This window comes from Lygodium microphyllum, chromosome 15 (assembly GCF_053477565.2).
Source record: "Lygodium microphyllum isolate KBCC chromosome 15, Lygodium_microphyllum_v1.1.10, whole genome shotgun sequence".
NCBI classification, from domain to species: domain Eukaryota; kingdom Viridiplantae; phylum Streptophyta; class Polypodiopsida; order Schizaeales; family Lygodiaceae; genus Lygodium; species Lygodium microphyllum.
The window spans coordinates 137743813-137765919 of NC_141149.1; the positions used below are offsets into that span (position 1 = coordinate 137743813).

A 22107-nucleotide genomic window follows, 5' to 3' on the forward strand; every position below is an offset into this window, starting at 1 on the left:
AATCTCCAATTTTTTGCCCTTGCTAACCATCCCATTCTCACCATGTTGTCGCATTTAGTTAACATTGGGCATCTCGCTATCAACATTTTGTTGGGCAAGCAATGGTTGAGCACACATTTATGATATTGAAGCTTATAGGTATAATCTTTGCAAGGCATTGGATGTTTAGGAGTTGTTTGGCCATACTTCGGGCCTAGGTCACCCGTAATGGCTTCGACTTTAATTCTGCCTCTAGGGTTCAAAGTCATGTTGCTAGCAATTTGATCTTATTCAGAATGCTGGCCTTCTCCAAAGGAAGGATTTAGTTGCTTGGTATACAAATATTTCTTTTGCTTCTCTGGCATGACACTTGTATTTCTCATGTGATTATAGTGTGTTTTCATCATTCATCTATATTCTTTGAGCTACTCTTTACCTATGAGTTCTAATGTTTATCATTGTGTTATTGTCATATACTTCGTCTTTATCTTCTTTCTTCAAGCAGTTCTTTACAATAGGGTCTCTTACTTTACCTAGGGCCATGATTCGCTCCAAGGTGAGTCCTCCTGATGATGCTTTGCTGCAACATCCAAGATCAATCTCCTATGAGGGATTGGAGAGGGTGGTGATATTGGTGTTCTAGTAGCAAAAGAATGAGACCACAACTCTCTTTCTAGATTGTTCTAATGGTGTTGCTATCCTCGCTCTCAAGAGGGTGGTGATATTGGTGTTCTAGTAGCAAAAGAATGAGACCACAACTCTCTTTCTAGATTGTTCTAATGGTGTTGCTATCCTCGCTCATATACAAATAGGCCCAAACATCTTAGATCATTAGATTCCATGGTGCAATGCAAAGGTATGAAACCCTTCCTACAGAAGCACTAGTATCTTCCCCTAATCTTATAGTACATTCATGAATCCGCAAATATAATGCTCCTCAAACTCAACCACCACTCCACAACATAACAACAAAGAAACATGTTTCTTTAAGTTCAAAACTTATGGAGCATTCCGTCAAGTAAGAAAATTCTATTACACTAAAAAGCATGAGCTTTCATTCTATTAAAAACAAGTGGCTTTTTGATAAAAAGTGTTAAGCAATGTTAAACAAGGCCTAACTTATCTTCCACAGTAGACGCTCCTCCCAACTTCTTCCATCTCTCTATCATGCATAGAGAGGTTCAGTAATCACTGCCCACTTCTCAGCTTGTCTCCTCCTAAGCTGCCACCTCCTACTTTAAGCTACCACCTCCTCTCCGCTTTCCTCTCTCTTTTCTCTCTTCTCTCTCCTCTAAGTTCTTCCAAGGTCCCTCTTCTTTTCTCTACTTTTTTCCCACTTCTACCCTCCTCTTCTCTCTCTTTTTCAATTTTCTCTTCAATCTTCTCAAAGTTCTCTTCTCTACTCAAATCACAATAGGACATTCTAAACTTGCTAGATGGGGAGAGTAGACATCATCACAGATGAAAGCAATTATTTGAGGCTACAATGGAATATGGAGGTGCAATCATTCCGACAATAGTTAGAAAGGGTATGCTCCACACTTGAAAGCCCATCTCTCGAATATCACTAGGCAAGGTATTGTTCACTGTAGCTGCAACATCCTAGAAAATGTGATTGTTGCAACACTCTACAGCTACATCAACTCAATCAAATTCTACCATATCTTGCACTCCAAATGCCAATGTAAGTACAAATGTATCTCACACCTCTAAATCTCAAATCATGCCTACCAAAGGGAAGGGGAAGCAAGGGGCATTATAGCAAATCTAGTTAAGATTGAAGCATGGAAAATCTAGGACTGTCACACAACACATCTTCGAATGTGCCATTTGTTCATGCATTGTCACAACAAAAAAGAAAAAAAACCGGCATTCTTTTTAATTTGCATATTCAATAATCTATAAAATTTATTTCCTTTGTAATTTGAAGATATCTAGAAAAGTGCATTAGAGCTACCCATTGATGAGTAATCATATGTTATGGTGTATCCACACAGTGGATTAAAAGAAACATAGTATACACTTCCCCCTATAGAACTTGCTTGCATGCCTATGATAGAAACTTCAGCATACCAAGGTCACTCACACAAGAAAAGAAAAATGCATTGAAGTGTAGGCTAGATGCGCTAGAATAGAAAATTACAATTAGCAAGATGGCATAATCATGAACATTGTGTACGATATGCATATGTAACCCCAAATCTTAAAACAAGCTTATCTTTATATAGAAAACTCATATAATGATTCTAGCACAATTTTCGCAATGTACTTGAAAAGAGCTTTCGTATGGTAGCTCCTCTCTCTCTTTTTTTTTTCCGTAATGGATGTTATATTTATAAAGTACTAAACAACAAAAGAGTTACAAAAGTCATGGCAAAGACGCAGAGGAAATTGCCATATGCCAGGGAAGTAAGTCCTCCTAAGGGAGTAAGTCAAAGTGCCGAATGAGATCTATCTGCCAATGCAAGAGACCTTTAAGCCTAGCAATATGTAGAGACCTTTAAGCCTAGCAATATGTCCCTGAACATTAGAGGCTGAATCAAAAAGAAAAGCATTCCGAATGGTCCAATTGTGCCAACAGCCCGACTATCTAAGAAAGTCAAACAAGATCTTCATATGCGACTGTGAGGGTGTGGGGTATTTGGGCTGCACAAAAACCCAATCAAAAGGGCTTAGCGAGAAACCAACCACTGCTCACCAAACCACTGACAAGAGTGACCAGATTTTCTTAGTGAGAGGGCAAGAAAATAATCGATGACGGGCCGATTCCACACTGGTCGTGTAAAAGAAACAATTGCCGTTGGAGATTCGACGCTTGGAAAGGGCTCAAGCAAGAGGAAGACCACCAATCATCACCCTCCAAAGAAAGACCTTGCATTTGAAAGGTGTCTTGTTCAACCAGCCCTCCATCACGGTTACCTTCAACCATGACTAAGATTTACACAATCCCCATACAGTATTAGCTTTAGTAACCAGCCATTGATGATCTTTAATCAGAAGATGATACACCTAGTTAGCTAAGGCATTTTCCAAATTCAGCAGGCCTGCAAGGTCCTAGTCCTGCCAGGGACGATCCGAAGGAAGGGCAGGAACGGCTTGTCTGCTCTTGAGCACCAGCAAAGCTGTCCCCATAAATCACAGTATCCACGAGGGATCCTGAAAAGCCTCCTGGCTATACGAAACGATATCAACACATTGCAACTGGCAAGGGTGGCATCTACAACTGAAGTTAAGCCCAAACGTGCCATGCGGTTAAATTTTGGTCTAAGCTCATGTTTGCCTTCCCAAGAAAGTAATCGCGAGGCTGCCAACAATTCCAGTTGAAAAGAGTTAGTAGCTAAGCGGTCCTCTGCTGGATGCCACTGAGCCTTGTCGAGAACCACTTTCCTAGAATATACGAAAAGAGCAAGCAGGGATGAAGAAGGACTAGAAAACCGAGAGTCTGCATTAAGAACATGCCACCAGGAGCTCCGAATTTGGGTACTACCATGCACAAGCCCGTGATCCTCCAGAAAATAACGAGCTATAAAGACCCACGGGTGATGATCCAAGCACATGGCACGAAAAAGAGACCAACGGAGTGCCAGCATATGAGTTTCGGCATCCAAAAAAGCCTCACCACCCATGCGTTTGGGGGTACATGCATGCGACCAAGAAATCCATGAAATGCCTGCATGCAAGGAGTCCTTCTTCCATAACATGAAACGAATGTACTGAGTAAGAGTATTCAATGTAGTAGCAGTCCAAGGTAGCAATGGCAAGAAATATGTGAGCATTGGCAACATAATTGTCTGAGCCACTTTGAGGCGAACATGGAAGGGCCAAGCCTGTGACTTCCAATACAGAAACTTAGCTGCTAGTTTCTGTGAAATCCACTCTAGTAGTTGCTTTGGCCGAACATCAACACCCAAAGGGTACCCAAGATGCCTGACAATGGAACCACGGGGAACAACCATTCGCTGCCAATCCAATGACTGTAAATCTGACTCTGTGCAACTAAGAATGGCTGATTTCAAAGCATTGATATGAAGACCAGAAGCATGACCAAAGAGAGTCCAAACATCTAATGCTTTGCGAAGATTATCCTTGTCCGTACGCAAAATCATAAAGTTGTCATCAGCCAAGGATTGACTAATGAAGTGCTGTCCAAAAGAAAGAGACAATCCAATCAACCGAGTAGAAGCTACCATATGAGATAACATCGAAAGAACCGGATGAGTCGCAAGGGCAAAAAAGAGAGGACTCAAAGGGCAACCCTGTCTCATAGAGCGTGCAAGGACAAATGGCTCGGTATCACCACCATTCAGCATAACTCGCGAAGAAGTCGCAGCACTAATGGTGTAGATCAAACGAGACATCCGAGTACCAAAGCCCATAGTAGACATAAGTTCTGCAATGAAGGACCAGTCTAAATAATCAAAAGCCTTTTCCAGGTCTAATTGAATCAATACCACCTCCTGATTAGAGTGCCTTGCATAGTCAATAGCCATTTGCACATTTAAGACATTATGCAGAATGTTTCGGCCCTTAATGAAACCATATTGAAGAGGATGCACAATGGCAGGAAGACGCTTATGGAGCCGATTCGGCATCACTTTGGAAAATATTTTATACATCGAACCCATCAAAGAAGTTGGTCGCCAATGTTTCAACATAGACGGCGAACGAACTTTTGGAAGCAGTTTGATAAGACCTTTCCATGAGGAAGGCATGAACCCCGTTTCCCAAACCTGCTGAAACATAGCCGTCAATGGTTTCACCAGTTAGGTAGCAAAAACCTCAAAGAATTCATTGGTGAAACCATCCCAACCAGGACTTTTATCCTTGGGCAAGTGTAACAGAACATCCATAACCTCCGCCTCACGAAAATCTGTCTCCAAAGTAGTTTGCATTTCATGTGGAACGTGATTGCGGACCGAATCATAGAAAACTGAGCGGGCATGAGTAATTTGGTCAGAAGATAAAGGAGTAGAACCAAGAAGGTCTAGAAAATAATTCCTACACATATTCACAATAGTCTGAGGATCAATGACCATTTGACCTTCTGCATCCTGGAGTCTAGTCATATTCTCTCGAGCAAGAGATGCATGGAGAGCTCGAAAGAACTTATGAGTTTGACAAGCACTATCTTGCAAATTCTCAGTCAAATTTTGCAATTTGGCTTGATGATAAGATTTCAACTGAAACTCTTTAATAAGATCAGCCAAACGCATAGCCAATGGCAGCAGAAATACATCACTTGGAGTCTCCACCAGTAGAGAACGAACCAAAGTGAGTAATTCCTTCGCTGCTTGTCAACGCCACTAACAAAGAGAGGCATGATAGATCCCATACTGCCGAACAACCCGCTGCACATTAGAGAGCAATCGTTCAAAAGAAGCATTGCCCTCAGAGGAGAAGTCCAATAAAAATCTATCAATCAATTGCTGCATATAACCCTGAAAATTTGAATGCCTCAAATAAGACGAGTTGAAACGCAAAGGGAGTCTATCCAAAAATTGCTTAAAAGGTGCAATGGGTTATACAAGCATCTGAAGCTGTAGAGGAAAATGGTCCGACAAGGCATATTGCTGCAACACTTTTATTTCCAGCATCTCAGGAAGAAAACCATCATCCTGCATGACGTACATGCGGTCCAACCGCGACCATGTAGTTGTATACTACGTAGAATGAAAAGTAAACCCTGTAGAAGAAGGGTGTAACCGTGACCAGAGATCTTGCTTAAGTACGGCAAGAGCAAACGCATTCCATACACGGCTTTCCGGAGCATCGATCACCTAATGCTCTGATGTGGACTGTGAAGAATCAACACACACATTAAAATCCCCCATCAAAAAACCCCGTCTGCCAAATGACAAGGAGGTTTACAAAGTATTCCAAAGATCCCGGTGGGATAAAGGGTCATTTGGAGCATAGAGCCCAAGTAACCATAAGATCTCTCCTTCAAATAAAACTTCAATCACTACAAAACGACCATGTACATCATTTTTAATAAGAACAGGCTGATATTTCTCATGTTCAATCATAAGCACACCAGAATAATACATGGCATGTGTCCCTGCATAAAACAAGAGAAACCCATGGCAATCCACAACTTTTCCTGCTTCACCGTGACTCTTGTGCTCAACAGCACACAAGATATCCCACTGATTCTCATGCAATACACTCCACATGGCATGTTGCTTATTGCGAGAACAAATGCCTCACACATTTCACGTGGCTATCTTTTCGTGTATTCAAAAAAGAAAATCAGGAACGAGGCAAAGCTTGCCTCGATTTAACCTTTTCTGCTAGAATATCGAGGACTCCCTCATCCAAAAAATCAGCTAACACGGCAAAAGAGTTATGACGGCCAGATTTAGAGATAGACGGTGTATCCACTGTCTTGGGGATGGAACGGGGATAACGACAATCCCATGGGGTAATCACGTTACCTCTAGCATCAAAAGCCAACTTAGCAGGTGGGCCCTTCGGACCGTCCGTATATACTTTCCTAGTGTGCTGATTGCGAGGAGCAAAAGAAACCATAGCATGAGTAGTGTGCTCTGAAGACAACATGTCTTTCCTGCGCATATAAGTACGCAAGGAATCTTATGAAGCATTAGGCACAGTATCCGCCATGCCAACATCAAACCTTTTACCTTTTTTGGCACGTACATCTACCTAGTCATTGTCACGGGAATCCAAACCCGAAACATGTTGTTTTACCTTTATCCAAAACTTTAGGTGGCTGGGTTGCATCTTGCGACAGAGCATCAAGCACCATATCTTCCATAGGAGGCAAAACATGCTCAGCATATGAAGTTGGTTGCTTTGCTGGGCATTCGGCCATAAAATGCCCCAATTTTCCACACAAAAAACAATGCTCTGCAAAGTTATCCCATTTCAAACAAAAGTGCAAAGGATGCATGCCAAAGCAATTAAGACGTAACCAAGCAGGCCTTTTCCGAGCAGTCTCCCATAACAAGCTCCTCTCTCTCTCTCTCTCTCTCTCTCTCTCTCTCAAAGAGAGAGAGAGAGAGAGAGAGAGAGAGAGAGAGAGAGAGTTCCTAACCTTAAGAGCTTTGTGGGTTTTTTTTTTGTCCAAAGGGGGAGGGGAGATGAAGCAGACATGGGGGTGAGTTGCTAACCTTAGGAGCCTTGAATTGGCCAAAAAATGCCAGTCCTAAAAAATAGGGATGAGAGTAGCAAAATAGTAAGTTTTGTGTTATTGTAGCGCTTACTAAGTTTTGTTGCATCTATTCTTGATAGTTTTTAACCCAAAAAGAAAGGCCATAGAGAAGAAACAAGTATCACGACACTTGTCACATAAGCTTGCGAGTGTCCACCACTTCTCACACCTCATGATATGTGGTTGGATACTAGTCTTATGCTACTCTACTTTCCCTTTTTGCACTAACACTCCCCTTCTTTTGTCAAAAGAGCTCATTTCCTCTCATTCTACATTAGCTCTCTTGGCTCTAAACTCATGTACAATAGTTGCAAATAGCCCAAAGTTAGCCCCAGCCATTTGACGCCCCCCAAAGATGTATATCCCACGCTAGGCACCACTCAACTGAAAATAGACCAAAAGCCAATACTTTGGAGTTTCCAAGTGCTGCAATGGGCAGCGCTTACAAACTCCATCTTGCAACATCTGAACCACCTAGCTCCCAATAGCCAAGCCTCCATGTGCGAGTAGCTAGAAGAAGTATGACACCCTACGCAACCTCCAGCTATCCCACAAGCATCGCCAGAAGGTTTGTCGAAAGGCCTTGGTAATGTTGTGTTCCACCCAGCGTTTGTTGCGTGAGCTACCCAATCCATGTCCTCTTGCATCAAAATATGTTTGCCAATCTAGGATATGTAGGTCAAGAGGCCCTATGACTTCTTTGCAACTATTATGGCCAATCAAAGACACTCTCTAGGGTCCTACTCCACCTCATCTAGATGCCACCTCTCCTAGATCCAAAGGTGCCATTCCCAAAACTCAATCTAGGGTACCTAGTGGTTCAGCATCAAAATCTTGCGAAGGGGCACCACCCACTCTACTTGCCACCTGCAACGGGATGCCTAATGGTGAGAACCTAGACGTAGACACCTCTTCGGACAGCATTGGCTCTCTTAACAAGGGGGTCCAACTAGTCCCGTGGGATCATTTGCCTCAATCTCCCTCCTCTTGGACTTACGCCTCCTATAAAATCGCTCGCTCAACCAACCTATAGACTTACTCCTCTTGGACTTACTCCTCTTGGACTTACGCCTCCATATTTTGATAGAGAGGGCAAGGCTAGCCTCCCAGCCAGCCCACTAGATATGAGGGTGCTTTCACCAACCTTGATCCTGTTTCGATCACGAATCTAGGGATTCCAAACCATCAATTGGTGATCTATCACCTCTTGACATACTAGAGGCCTCTAAATCAGAGCCTCGTACTTGTAGCAATCTATGCAAGAAGGAGAATCTAGGTGGGGTAATCTGGGTTGTTGTGAAGATCCATCTAAGAGATGGCCTCCACTCCCCACTAAACTATGGTCTACACTCCTCACGGCACTCTTGTAGGAGGGCCTTCCATATGTGCCCACCTACTATCAGCCCACAAACCACCAACTTGCCCAAGAGGTCTAGACTCTAATACTCTAGGTTGATAATCCCCAATCTTTGTTGAGAAACCACTCCTTTAGTTTATACATTTCATTTACGGTTTCCCACTAACAACTCCAAAAAGGGCTGTCTCTATTTTGGTCATTTTCATTAGTGGATGCCCACTTGGAGGTGCACCATGCTAGACAACTTATGCCTATAAATAGGCCATCATTTCATTCATTCTTCACTCACTTTACTGATTCTCCACCTCTCCCTTTGTCATCAAACACCCTTTCCTTCTCTCTAGCCCTTCCACTTCCCTCACACCCCTTTTGGTGAACATTGTAGTTCCTGGTTCATGGCTGCATATCCATCTTCATCCTCTGATTTAGGCGTCTTGTTCCATCAGCCAGCTTTGCATTTTGGAGCTTCCCCACATCTTGGTGCCAATCCTACACAGTTAACAAGATCATCTCCCACCTTGCGACCATTAGATTTTTAATTCTACTGCCATTAGAATGGCCCATGGCTATCCACGTGAATAATACTTTTTAATTCTACTACCATTAAAATGGCTGATGGGTTGGCCATCTAGAATTTCTAGCTCAACATTCCTTGTCCTGTTGATTACATAGACAAAGAAGGATCTGAGCCCTGGAAGTTTCAGCTCTTGCTTGTGGCCTTTAATCAAATACAGCAACGTAAGATGCCCCTTGTCACAGGATTGGTGCTCAACATGCTTGTTAAACCAAGCCTTTCGTCCAGAATGAAAATGCAAAATACAAAATGAATGAGAATGTACAGAATGCTCAATATGAGAGTTCCCCAACAGCTAGCTGCTCTTATGGGAGTAGGCTGAGGGAGGTGCACTGTGTTCATCCATTGGAGACCAATCCCGAGTGCAGTAACCACTAGTCACAAGAAGGCTAATGAAAAAAGTGGCGAAATTGCAAAACTGGCCTATTGCAGATTCAAACATAAATCAGGCCAATGCTGAAAAATACCAGTCCACAAGGTCCTAATGATCAGGGGGGCAGTGGCGAACACTTGAACAGGGGCTGCAACAGTCAACTAGAGGCCTAGAGTGATGGTGAAAGCAAGATAGATAAACAGAGTCCACCTGGGATGGAAGGTTGGTCGATGGATCCCCATGGCAGCAGCTGGAGGTGATGGGGGATGAGTGGGCAGAGGAGGAGCTGGCAGCCATGTGATGATGAAGTGGGGATAGACTGGGATGAGAAGGGACTCAGCATCCTCTGTATTCATAAATGAGGAACCAGCCAAAAGGTGGGGAATTTGTTTATGAGACATTGAAACACGTTGAGTGCATGTGTTTTGGGGCTAATAAATAAGCTAATGAAGGTTTAGTGTGTAAATCACCTCTTTTAACTTCACATATGGCAACATACATGTCCTAGGTCTACGAGTACTCCCACTGATCCACATGTATCTTGCATCTACATCTTTTATCTACCACATGAGCAATATCACCAAGGTCTTCACAGTTGGGGGTGACAGACTGACTACCATCTGCGGCCATGCATTGAAGGTAATCTCCTCCCTCCAAACTAACATCTCTATGTACATGACAATGTCCCTTCACTTGAATGGGCCTTCAAACTAAGTTGCATGGTACCATAGAGATCCATTCTAGTTTCTTGTAGACATTTTCAAGCTTTCACACATTGCACACTGTCATGCTGATCTGCACTCTTGGATAATCAGTGTTTCATCTCAGTACACTCCCCATTTTATTTCCTTTGTAGCTTGTAGAAACCATAACATGTGCTCCCTTTAGGGCAGTCCTCTTTGAGAGGAGGGCCTTCTTGTGTTCCACATCTAAGAATTTCAAAATCAGAGCATGTATTTCAGTGCCGCCTTTTTGCCCACTCTCTATCCATCTATAAATGGAATTTCAAAAGTGCCCATCTTTCTGCCTAGAGACTTTGCATCCTCCTTGGGGGTGCCCTCTTGATCCCATCCTGTAATACATACATGTAGCACTCTCCCTCTTCTTTTGGTGTCCTCAAAGGTTTCATGCATTACTTCTACTTTGCTAGTAGGTACACCCTTGTACTTTTTGAAAACGTGTATCCATTTAGCATTTAACTTGACCTCTGCTATGTTCTGCTTTGCCACCTCTACAAACGCCTTGATTTCTTGCTCCACCTGTGTTTGAAAACCTAGACTCCTTGTGTAAATCATGTGTGAGTACCAGAGTCAGCTCTTCCTTCAACCCCTCAATTTCCTTGTCTTTTGAAGCAATGTTTGCTTCAACCTCTTTTTGGAGTTCTCTTTCATTTCAATACACTAAGGGCCTTGTGCAATTTCCTTCTCCTACCTTAACTGTGATTTCACCTCATTTCTCATCATCATATACATGTCCAACTTGCTTTTCATTGAATCCCCCAATAATCAGTATTGATTTCCTCTCTCATGAGGCACATTTCTACTTGTACAAGTCTGTGTATCTCCTCATACATCACGCATCTATTACTTGGTTGTCTTCCCTCACATCTTTGCATCTGGGAGGGTAGCCCATCCTCTGCACTTTCAAGTATATGTGAACTTGAACATCCGATCTCAGGGAGTATATGGAACTTTGGGTGATTGCAGGTGTGAACATTTTTGAAACAGTGAATGCATTGGTAAACCTTGAATAAAAACACAAGCCCTGCTGTAGACAGTGAATGCGATTCTGATTACAGTTATATTGTCACAGATTTCTTTGTTTGTCAGGGATCATGGGGCTTAAAAATTTGTAGACATTGATTTGAGTTTTGTCTATGCAGTGAATGCTGAGTGCGAATACAGTGAAATAGTACACAGAACACAGAATCCATTTGTCAACTTCAAATCCCATGAAAAACATTCAGACTACCACATCAGCATTCATGATACTGTATTCAGTTCCAGTAGTGCTTGAGCATTCAGCTCCAGCAGGCTAGCATTCACAAGGCTCATCACAGTTCAATCAAGACAGTGCAGTATGGTCATGATCGCATTTGCAAGCATTCACTACTGATGACTCGTCTGCTTTATCAATCATGACAGCATTGTCATCAGGCTCTAGTGACAGCAGGATTTATGGCAGCCTTTACTCAGACCTGCATTCACTGCAGCTTCTAGCTGTGACAGCTTTTGTCACGTCTCACTCAGCAATCACGACAATCAGACCAACATTTGTCAACAGTCACCAGTTAGACCATCAGCAGTAACACATCAGACCATTCACCAAAGCATCCTCATTCATGCGAACTCCATTCACGTCTGACCATTCAAGGCAGCAGTCACACGTCAAATCAATCACACTGGCACCCCCATTTGTGCCGCTCCATTCAACACACACACACACACACACACACACACACAACCACATGCACACAGACAGACAGAGAGACAGAGAGAAAGACAGAGCCCTAGATTAATGTCTTCAAAAGGAAAAATGACATATGAGACCCAAAACATTATATGAATTGAGAGACATGGAACATGACAGGAAATAAAAGCTAGAGTGTATGACTATCCAAAGTGGATACAACAAAATAAGGCCGTTGCTACCCTGGCACCAAACGGTTGTTATGATCTTTTTTATCATCCGATGTAACATAGGGTGTAAGGTGTCCTGGCTGGCCAGTTTATCAAGGATGAGATGGCTTTGGGCGCTCAAGGCACTTAGGCATGAGATAGCTTTGGTAGTTGAGAACTCTGGTTCCCTTCTTTAAGCAAGAGATTAGAGTCACTTGAATGTAAAAGGCATATGATAAGAAGGATTGCAAGTGGCACAGGTCCCATCACTTTGCTAGACCCGTAAAGCCTTTTCACTAGCACACAAACAAATTATTTTCTACATTTTAGACATAGAGCAGACAAGATGTGGTGACCATTGAGAACTTGAGACAACTTACTTTGACCTACAAGGTCAAATAATATGAAAGCAAGGGAACAAGTACTTGGTTCAAGCATTAGTTTAGTTTCTTGATGTCCCCATAGACACTTTCCTTTTACAAGTGTTGAGAAAGGCATGGAGGATGAGGTAGCTATTGTAAGCAGTACATTTCTTCAAATATCCTTTGGACATACTAGGACAGACATTCGAATAATTTAGAGCCTCGACAAGTGCCTTTCTTCCCACTTGGCTTGCAAGAGGGCCTTTTGCATTAGCTTGCTTTAGGTGTGAATTGACAGTGCCTTTTGCATGTGTGTTTTGAGCCACATGACTGGGACTTGCACAGGTACTGCCTACTCATCCACTTGGAAAGCCACATTGGGCTATGAGGATCACACAAATAGCATAGCAATCAAAGTTTGCACCATGGAGAAAGGATGAGAGGATACAATGGCCATTGTAAGCAATACCTTTCCTCAAATTTTCTTTGGTCATTTTAGGAGAGACATTCAAATAGTTTCAAGCCTCAAAGGGTGCCTTTGCTGCTGGTTGGCTTGTGAGAGGTCCTCTTGTGTCAGACTGCTTTATGCTTGAAGTTCACAACAGAAAGTCTGGAGGACTGATGCCTTTTGGAGTCTCTTTCTACTCTAACACATTTGGTAAGGCTTTGAATATGCCCTTTTCAAGTGTGGAGAGACATAAAATTGAGGCTTGAGGAGTTATCGCCTGCTCATCCACTTGGAAAGCCACATTGGGGTACGAGGAGCATACACATAGCAAAGCCATCAAAGTTTTAAGAAATCGAGGGTCCATATGCCCATGCCCTGTTACTAAGGGCTTTGAGCATCCCAGAAAAATACCACCTGGAAAACATCTCTCAGAAAATTCACCCAACTGAAATAATTATTTTCATACTCCTGGTTTTAATAATGAAGCATTTAATAGCTGCCATTACACAACTGCAGAATAAAATATTGTAACAAACAAGTGAAGCTCCTGATCTTACCTGGTATTGCTCCAACAGTAAATGCCCACTAAAGTCTGGATCCTCTGTTTCACCAAACTGCATACAGAAAAAATCAATCAAGCTAAAATCTAAGTGGACTAAAGTTGCTTTTAAAAGCCTGAAAATCTGACCATTCATTCTGTTTAATAAAGATATGGGAATTACAAATGTTTCTATCGCAGCAATTTGAAAATCCTCATTGTGAAAGACAGGAAAAGATTATTTGCAGTACTTGAAAAACATATAGCACTTTCAAGAACAAGAGGCAAAATAGCAAGGAAATTTTTAGAAACATAAATGAATGTAAAGCTCACAAGTAAAATAGGTACATCCTGTCTAAAGGAGTCAAATGCTATTTGACACAATTCCAATTTGTCTCTTCTCCTACTTTCGGTCCTTTTTGAAAGATTGTGAGTGAACATAGGGTGAGCAGAGATAGGCAGAGGCATCATGGAGAATGGTTTGACATATTAGACATGTCACCTACATTGCATTAACACAAACCACCCAATCACATGGCTTCCTAGGACCTTGAGACAGATGATCCTTGACCTTGTGCACCTAGGGCACCTCATCCCTATTGCGATCTTGATACGCTATCGGCCTATTACCAACCTCCACATAAGGAATATACCCCTTGAATTGAGAGACTCCCAAGGAGATTCAACTTCTCAAATTTTACCTTCAAAGGTACATGCCACTAAGCAATCAAGGGGGACTACTGCTTCAAAAGAGAGAGGATGAACTAGACATTGCACACATGGATGATTCGCTTGACTCAAAGCCTTTCCCTTCCTTGCACGATGCTATGGAGATCATAGATGGAAGACTCCACAAATTCTACACTAGGAGACAACAAACAAATTTGTGGACTGAGCCACACGGATCCTAGAGAATCGAGAACTCCCCAAGTCATTTCTCTCACAAAATGTGCGAGGATCTTGTGCAGGACTCTTTAGGTAGAGCTGAAGTATCATGAGACAAGATTTGGTGCACGACTCTTCAGGCAGGGCTGAAGTCCCATGAGATAGGACCTCCATAGAGCACTATTGGGAGAATTAGTAGATTTGCAAATGGTATTGAAGCAGCACCTCTTCGCAGAGCTCTTCGCAAAGGAGATTTCTCATTGCTACAAGAAGCTATTGCCAAGACAGAGTTTTATGTACTAAGTAGCACCGATGAGGGACACAAATTCAGGCACAAGGATACATATTTTTAGGGGAGCAATGGACTCAAGCAATACAAATTCAAGGCATACTAGCTCGAGAGAGGGCCATTTGGGACTCTATAAGAGTTGATGACACACTGAATGGATTGTTGCCCTTCGATGCCCCAAATCCCTAGCTAGAGAGGAGGAACTTCTAGATCACCCTTGGTTAGTCATGTACAATTAGGTCATCATGGTCCAAAGTGAAGAGTTTGATCCCTCCAATACTAGTGTGTTTATTCATCAAAAAGAGTGGAAAGCATATACAACCAAAGCGCGCGCGCGCGCGAGACAGAGAAAGAAAGAAAGAAAGTTATATTAACGTCTACAACAGGCCAAGTTGGCCTATGAGACCAAAATGTTGCATACAAATGTCTGGGAGATTTCAAAAGTCCCAGTGAAGCTACCGTTTATGCTATGTTGAACTAAATTGAGTAGGTACAAAATGATATCTGGACTAGATACAATCTAGAGGTACTCCCAGTGCGGTGTGGAACTACTCCTGGGGTGTTCATCCTAGGATGTCCCGCATGGGTCAGTCTAGCATGGAGAGACTAAAGCGGCGGGGTAGGGCCCTCCGATGGTGGCGTAGTATCCCTTGTATCTTCGACATGTGTCTTCTGCGGGAACGGGGGCCAGCGGGACGTGGGCACCGGGCTTTACCTCTCACTGTGGCTATTTCTAAGGTGGTCCCCGAGGGTCGGGAGGTCGGTTGGGATGGTGGGGGCTCTATGGTGGAGAGAGAGAGAGAGAGAGAGAGATGGCCTTTATGCGCCTAATGACTCATTGCATCGTCAAGCCTTGTGGAGTTGTCTTCAAGATTCTCCGACCTTGGGAAGATTGGGGTTGCTTATGGGTGATTTTGACATGTGTGTTGACCCGTCCCAGTCTACATCGGAACATTCTCTAATGGATGCTCCATTGCCGGGTTTGACCATAGTTATCTCCATACATCATACAATACTGTTCATACCGTACGATCCATACGGTATGGATTCATACGTTGAAATGGGCCCCCTTTTCGCCCACCTCGTTTGCGCATCCCGCGTCTTGAGTCCCACATTCCACCTGCTTGCATGGCACCTTTTCGAGGGTGGGGAGCCTTGGATACCTCATCCCACCCCCTTTTCCAGCTATGCACCCCCCCCCCCCCCCCTCCCCCCCCTCTGGCACCCCCCAAGCTCTCCTTGGGTTATATCCAACTAGCAGCCCTCTTTCACTATTGACCCCTATTTGACTGTTTGAACATTGACCCATCTCTCATCTACAAAAGGTGCACCTCTCCTCCATGCTTCCACACCAATTCAGCAAGAATTTACCATTCTCATCTTCCTCTCTTGGATCTTAAATGGACTTGTGATTTGTCATTCTCATCTCCGATCCCCTCTTTAATGCACCCTATCAAAGCATTTTCCATTCTCAAATCTCATCTCCCATCCCCTCTATCCCGCACCCTATCAAAGTATTTGCCATTCTTATCTCCCATCCCCTCTCTCTCGCTCTTGCTCTTTCAACTTTACCTCAACCCTCGAGCCTATCGAGTCTCCCTCTCTTTCAACTTTCAAGACTCTCTGTCTCTTTTTTTTTTCATAATGGATGTTATATTTATAAAGTACTAAACAACAAAAGAGTTACAAAAATCATGGCAAAGACGCAGAGGAAATTGCCATATGCCAGGGAAGTAAGTCCTCCCGAGGGAGTAAGTCAGAGTGCCGAATGAGATCTATCTGCCAATGCAAGGGACCTTTAAGCCTAGCAATATGTCCTTGAACATTAGAGGCCGAATCAAAAACAAAAGCATTCCAAAGGGTCCAATTGTGCCAACAGCCACAGTATCTAAGAAAGTGAAACAAGATCTTCATATTCGGCTGTCCCAGTATGGGGTATTTGGGCCGCACAAAAACCCAATCAAAAGGGCTTAGCGAGAAACCAACCACCGCTCGCCAAACTACTGACAAAAGTGACCAGATTTTCTTAGCAAGAGGGCAAGAAATAAATCGATGACGGGCCGATTCCACACTGGTGGTGCAAAAGAAACAATTGCCGTTGGAGATCCGACGCTTGGAAAGGGCTCAAGCAAGAGGAAGACCACCAATCATCACCCTCCAAAGAAAGACCTTGCATTTGAAAGATGTCTTGTTCAACCAGCCCTCCATCACGGTTACCTTCCACCATGACTGAGATTTACACAATCCCCATACAGTATTAGCTTTAGTAACCAGCCATTGATGATCTTTAATCAGAAGATGATACACCTGGTTAGTTGAAGCCTTTTCTAAATTCAGCCGGCCTGCAAGGTCCAGTCCTGCCAGGGACGATCCGAAGCAAGGGCAGGAAAGGGTTGTCTGCTCTAGAGCACCATCAAAAGCTGTCCCCATAAATCCCGGTATCCACAAGGGATCCTCAAAAGCCTCCTGGCTGTACAAAACGATATCAACACATTGCAACTGGCAAGGGTGGCATCTCAAAACCGAAGTCAAGCCCAAACGTGCCATGAGGTTAAATTTTGGTCTGAGCTCATATTTGCCTTCCCAAGAAAGTAACCGCGAGGCTGCCAACAATTCCAGTTGAAAAGAGTTAGTAGCTAAGCGGCCCTCCGCTGGATACCACTGAGCCTTCTTGAGAACCAGTTTCCAGGAACATACCAAATGAGCAAGCAGAGATGATGAAGGACTAGAAAACCAAGAGTCCGCATTAAGAACATGCCACTAAGTACTCCGAACTTGCGTATTACCATGCAGAAGCCCCTGAGCCTCAAGAAAATAACAGGCTATAAAGACCCACGGGTGATGATCCAAGCACATAGTGCGAGAAAGAGACCAATGGAGTGCCAATATATGAGTTTTGGCATCTAAAATAGCCCCACCACCCATGCCTTTGGGGGTACATGCATGCGACCAAGAAATCCATGAAATGCCTGCATGCAAGGAGTCCTTCCATAACATGAAACGAGTATACTGAGTAATATCATTTAGTGTAGTAGTCCAAGGCAGCAATGGCAAGAAATATGTGAGCATTGGCAACATAATTGTTTGAGCCACTTTGAGGCGAACATGAAAGAGCCAAGCCTGTGACTTCCAATACAGAAACTTAGCTGCGAGTTTCTGGGAAATCCACTCTAGTAGTTGCTTTGGCCGAACATCAACACCCAAAGGGTACCCAAGATGCCTGACAATGGAACCACGGGGAACAACCATTCCCTGCCAGTCCAATGACTGCAAATCTGACTCCGTGCAACTGAGAATGGCTGATTTCAAAGCATTGATACGAACTCTCTCTCTCTCTGCGTCCCTCATCAGCACCATGACTCGTGAGAAGCACGAGGCATTCAATTAGCACATGATCCATCTCGACAGGGACACAAAGAAGTCCAGCTCCCACCATTGGACATGCAAGTATTCCGGGAAGCGCTATACAAGTAGTGCAACTCGGCTTCTCCAACATCTTTTCAAGACAACGGCCCCGCGGGGGCCCGGGCGGGGGGGGGGGGGGGGGTGGTTGGTGTGTGATTTGCTCTTGCTCCATGCAAGGAGATCCCTCAAAACATCATGAAGGAGATTCTGGCCAAGATGAGAGGCGGATTCACAAGAGGGAGAGGAAGTGGCTTATTGGCACCAACACCTAATGTGGGAGAGACCTATACCATGGGTGGTGGGGGCTCCACATTCGCATCCAGCTCCGGTAAAAGACAAAAAGTGGAGGCTCATGCGGTGCCAGAGAGACAATCCTCTCTCTCTAAGACTCCCGGTCGTCTACATGGATCGGTTGCCTTTCTTAGGGAAAGGCAACGACTTGCAGACAGTGAAATTGCACGCATGGTGATTACGTGTAATCTTGCATTCAATGTCCTAAAGCAAGAGTGATGGAAGAAGATGGTAAAAGCCATTGCCAGTGTGGGTCCATGTGAAGGATGGGCCAGTGTCACATACAACGACATGAGGATGAAAAAGATTTATGAAGAGAAGGAGAGGATTGATAGAGCCCTTGATCCTATTTCGGTCGCATTACTTTTTTTGGGCCGTAGATACCGGCAAGAGAGGGAGAAAAATGACGGTCACATTCATCTACCGCCACGTTCGACAAGCTATCATTGAAGTATACATCGCCTTTTAAATTTGTTTTTAACTTTCTTTCATTATGATAATTGATTTATGCATAACTATCTATCTCCCTATTCTAATTTCTCTCTAATATCTCGATTTCCTCTTTCCCCTCAAGCCCTAAGGCCCCTAACCCCCCATCTCTCTTCATTCTTGAATCTTGAAAGGCTCAACTCTCTCTTTCGCTCTCTAACCTCCAAGTATTGTTAGTATGGTTACTTGTAATTTGTAAATTGTGGTTGTAGGTGGGCCCCTCGAATGTGCTACAAGTTGTTACCATCAATGCATCGAATTGTTGACGCATGGGTCATTTGCTTAAGGCCAAGTTTCCCACTATTATGTGGACTCCATGTGCAAGTCATTGTTTGGACTTGCTCATGGAGGACATTGGGAAGCTCAAGTGGGTGAAGAGGGTGGTCCGTAAAGATACATCAATTGTCACATTCTTCACGGTAAGGTAAAGGTGCTTGAGATGTATCGTGAGCATAGCACACTGGAGTTGAAGAAGCCTTCTTCAACTCGATTTGTTTACATGTGGTTATTGCTGGAGCGCCTTTATGAGGTCCGGTCAAGATAGTGGTGTCCACTCTATGGAATGAGTGGGATAAGCATTAGACAAGGGAGGCCAAAGCCATGCAGCACTTGTGCCTTAATGAGCAGTTTTGGCAAAAAGTCCGTGTTGTTGTCATTGTCGTGACTCCCTTTTATAGGGTGTTACGTATGAGTGATTGCAAGGGGTCTACCATGGGCCTTCTCGTTCACTTTTTTAGAGGAGCATTGGTGGAGACACGTGCTTGTACAGTGATCACAGAGACACAACGTGCACATGTTTTAGAGATAGTAAAGAGGAGATGGGCATGGATGCATAACCCCATCCATGGTTTTCTTGCATTGGTACATCCGGCCTATAAGTCGCCGGCAGTCATGTATGATAGAGAGTTTCATTCAATCAGGTTGCTGATTTGACTCGTGTGGTCCCTAAGAATGACCACAATGCAGTGTTGGGGGAGCCAGGATGCTATGCAAATCAGAGAGAGCATGTGGCTTTTGCTTCTCCTACTTGTTGGAGGAGAGAGTCACTTGTGAAGCCTTTGTTTTGGTGGCAAAACTTTGGATACGCATTGGAGACCCTTTAGCCCTTAGCCATGAGGGTCCTTGCCCAAAATTGCTCCTTTAGTATATGATAGTGGCATCATGCATGTGGATACAATGATAGTAGAACTCAGATACAAAAAAGAGAGAGACCTATGAATCTATGATGAGACATCACTATGATCATCATCATCATCAGAACCATCTGAGTGCTCATCAAGAGAGTCTCAAGATGACTCCTCGTCATCAGATAATGAGACACACTCGTACTCATCCTCATTGATGAGGTTACCATCATCATGAAATGATGGCTCCCTAGGTGACAGCTGTGTAGGCAAGGGGGGGATGTCATCATGAGGCACAAGATGTCAGCTACTAGAGCCCTACCTTACATATGTCTGCAAGCCACTCAAACCACCCCTCCTCGATGTTGGAGGCCGTGGAATGACAATGCCCCTCCTACCACCTACTTAAACTCCTTGCCCATGAGCACGGTGACTGTAAGGAGATCCCTCAAAACATCATGAAGGAGATTCTGGCCAAGATATGTTGGGGGGGGGGGGGGGGGGGGGTTGGTGTGTGATTTGCTCTTGCTCCATGCAAGGAGATCCCTCAAAACATCATGAAGGAGATTCTGGCCAAGATGAGAGGCGGATTCACAAGAGGGAGAGGAAGTGGCTTATTGGCACCAACACCTAATGTGGGAGAGACCTATACCATGGGTGGTGGGGGCTCCACATTCGCATCCAGCTCCGGTAAAAGACAAAAAGTGGAGGCTCATGCGGTGCCAGAGAGACAATCCTCTCTCTCTAAGACTCCCGGTCGTCTACATGGATCGGTTGCCTTTCTTAGGGAAAGGCAACGACTTGCAGACAGTGAAATTGCACGCATGGTGATTACGTGTAATCTTGCATTCAATGTCCTAAAGCAAGAGTGATGGAAGAAGATGGTAAAAGCCATTGCCAGTGTGGGTCCATGTGAAGGATGGGCCAGTGTCACATACAACGACATGAGGATGAAAAAGATTTATGAAGAGAAGGAGAGGATTGATAGAGCCCTTGATCCTATTTCGGTCGCATTACTTTTTTTGGGCCGTAGATACCGGCAAGAGAGGGAGAAAAATGACGGTCACATTCATCTACCGCCACGTTCGACAAGCTATCATTGAAGTATACATCGCCTTTTAAATTTGTTTTTAACTTTCTTTCATTATGATAATTGATTTATGCATAACTATCTATCTCCCTATTCTAATTTCTCTCTAATATCTCGATTTCCTCTTTCCCCTCAAGCCCTAAGGCCCCTAACCCCCCATCTCTCTTCATTCTTGAATCTTGAAAGGCTCAACTCTCTCTTTCGCTCTCTAACCTCCAAGTATTGTTAGTATGGTTACTTGTAATTTGTAAATTGTGGTTGTAGGTGGGCCCCTCGAATGTGCTACAAGTTGTTACCATCAATGCATCGAATTGTTGACGCATGGGTCATTTGCTTAAGGCCAAGTTTCCCACTATTATGTGGACTCCATGTGCAAGTCATTGTTTGGACTTGCTCATGGAGGACATTGGGAAGCTCAAGTGGGTGAAGAGGGTGGTCCGTAAAGATACATCAATTGTCACATTCTTCACGGTAAGGTAAAGGTGCTTGAGATGTATCGTGAGCATAGCACACTGGAGTTGAAGAAGCCTTCTTCAACTCGATTTGTTTACATGTGGTTATTGATGGAGCGCCTTTATGAGGTCCGGTCAAGATAGTGGTGTCCACTCTATGGAATGAGTGGGATAAGCATTAGACAAGGGAGGCCAAAGCCATGCAGCACTTGTGCCTTAATGAGCAGTTTTGGCAAAAAGTCCGTGTTGTTGTCATTGTCGTGACTCCCTTTTATAGGGTGTTACGTATGAGTGATTGCAAGGGGTCTACCATGGGCCTTCTCGTTCACTTTTTTAGAGGAGCATTGGTGGAGACACGTGCTTGTACAGTGATCACAGAGACACAACGTGCACATGTTTTAGAGATAGTAAAGAGGAGATGGGCATGGATGCATAACCCCATCCATGGTTTTCTTGCATTGGTACATCCGGCCTATAAGTCGCCGGCAGTCATGTATGATAGAGAGTTTCATTCAATCAGGTTGCTGATTTGACTCGTGTGGTCCCTAAGAATGACCACAATGCAGTGTTGGGGGAGCCAGGATGCTATGCAAATCAGAGAGAGCATGTGGCTTTTGCTTCTCCTACTTGTTGGAGGAGAGAGTCACTTGTGAAGCCTTTGT

General features: G+C 43.9%; 1 protein-coding gene across 2 annotated transcripts in view; it reads right to left on the reverse strand.

The window, feature by feature from the left end:
• Window positions 1-22107, reverse strand: part of SWEETIE (HEAT repeat-containing protein) — a 255929-nt gene that overhangs the window by 49004 nt on the left and 184818 nt on the right. For both annotated transcript variants that reach the window (XM_087694844.1, XM_087694845.1), the window contains exon 35: window positions 13440-13496. In XM_087694844.1, the coding sequence (XP_087550970.1) occupies window positions 13440-13496 (57 nt within the window). The remainder of the gene's footprint in view (window positions 1-13439; window positions 13497-22107) is intronic.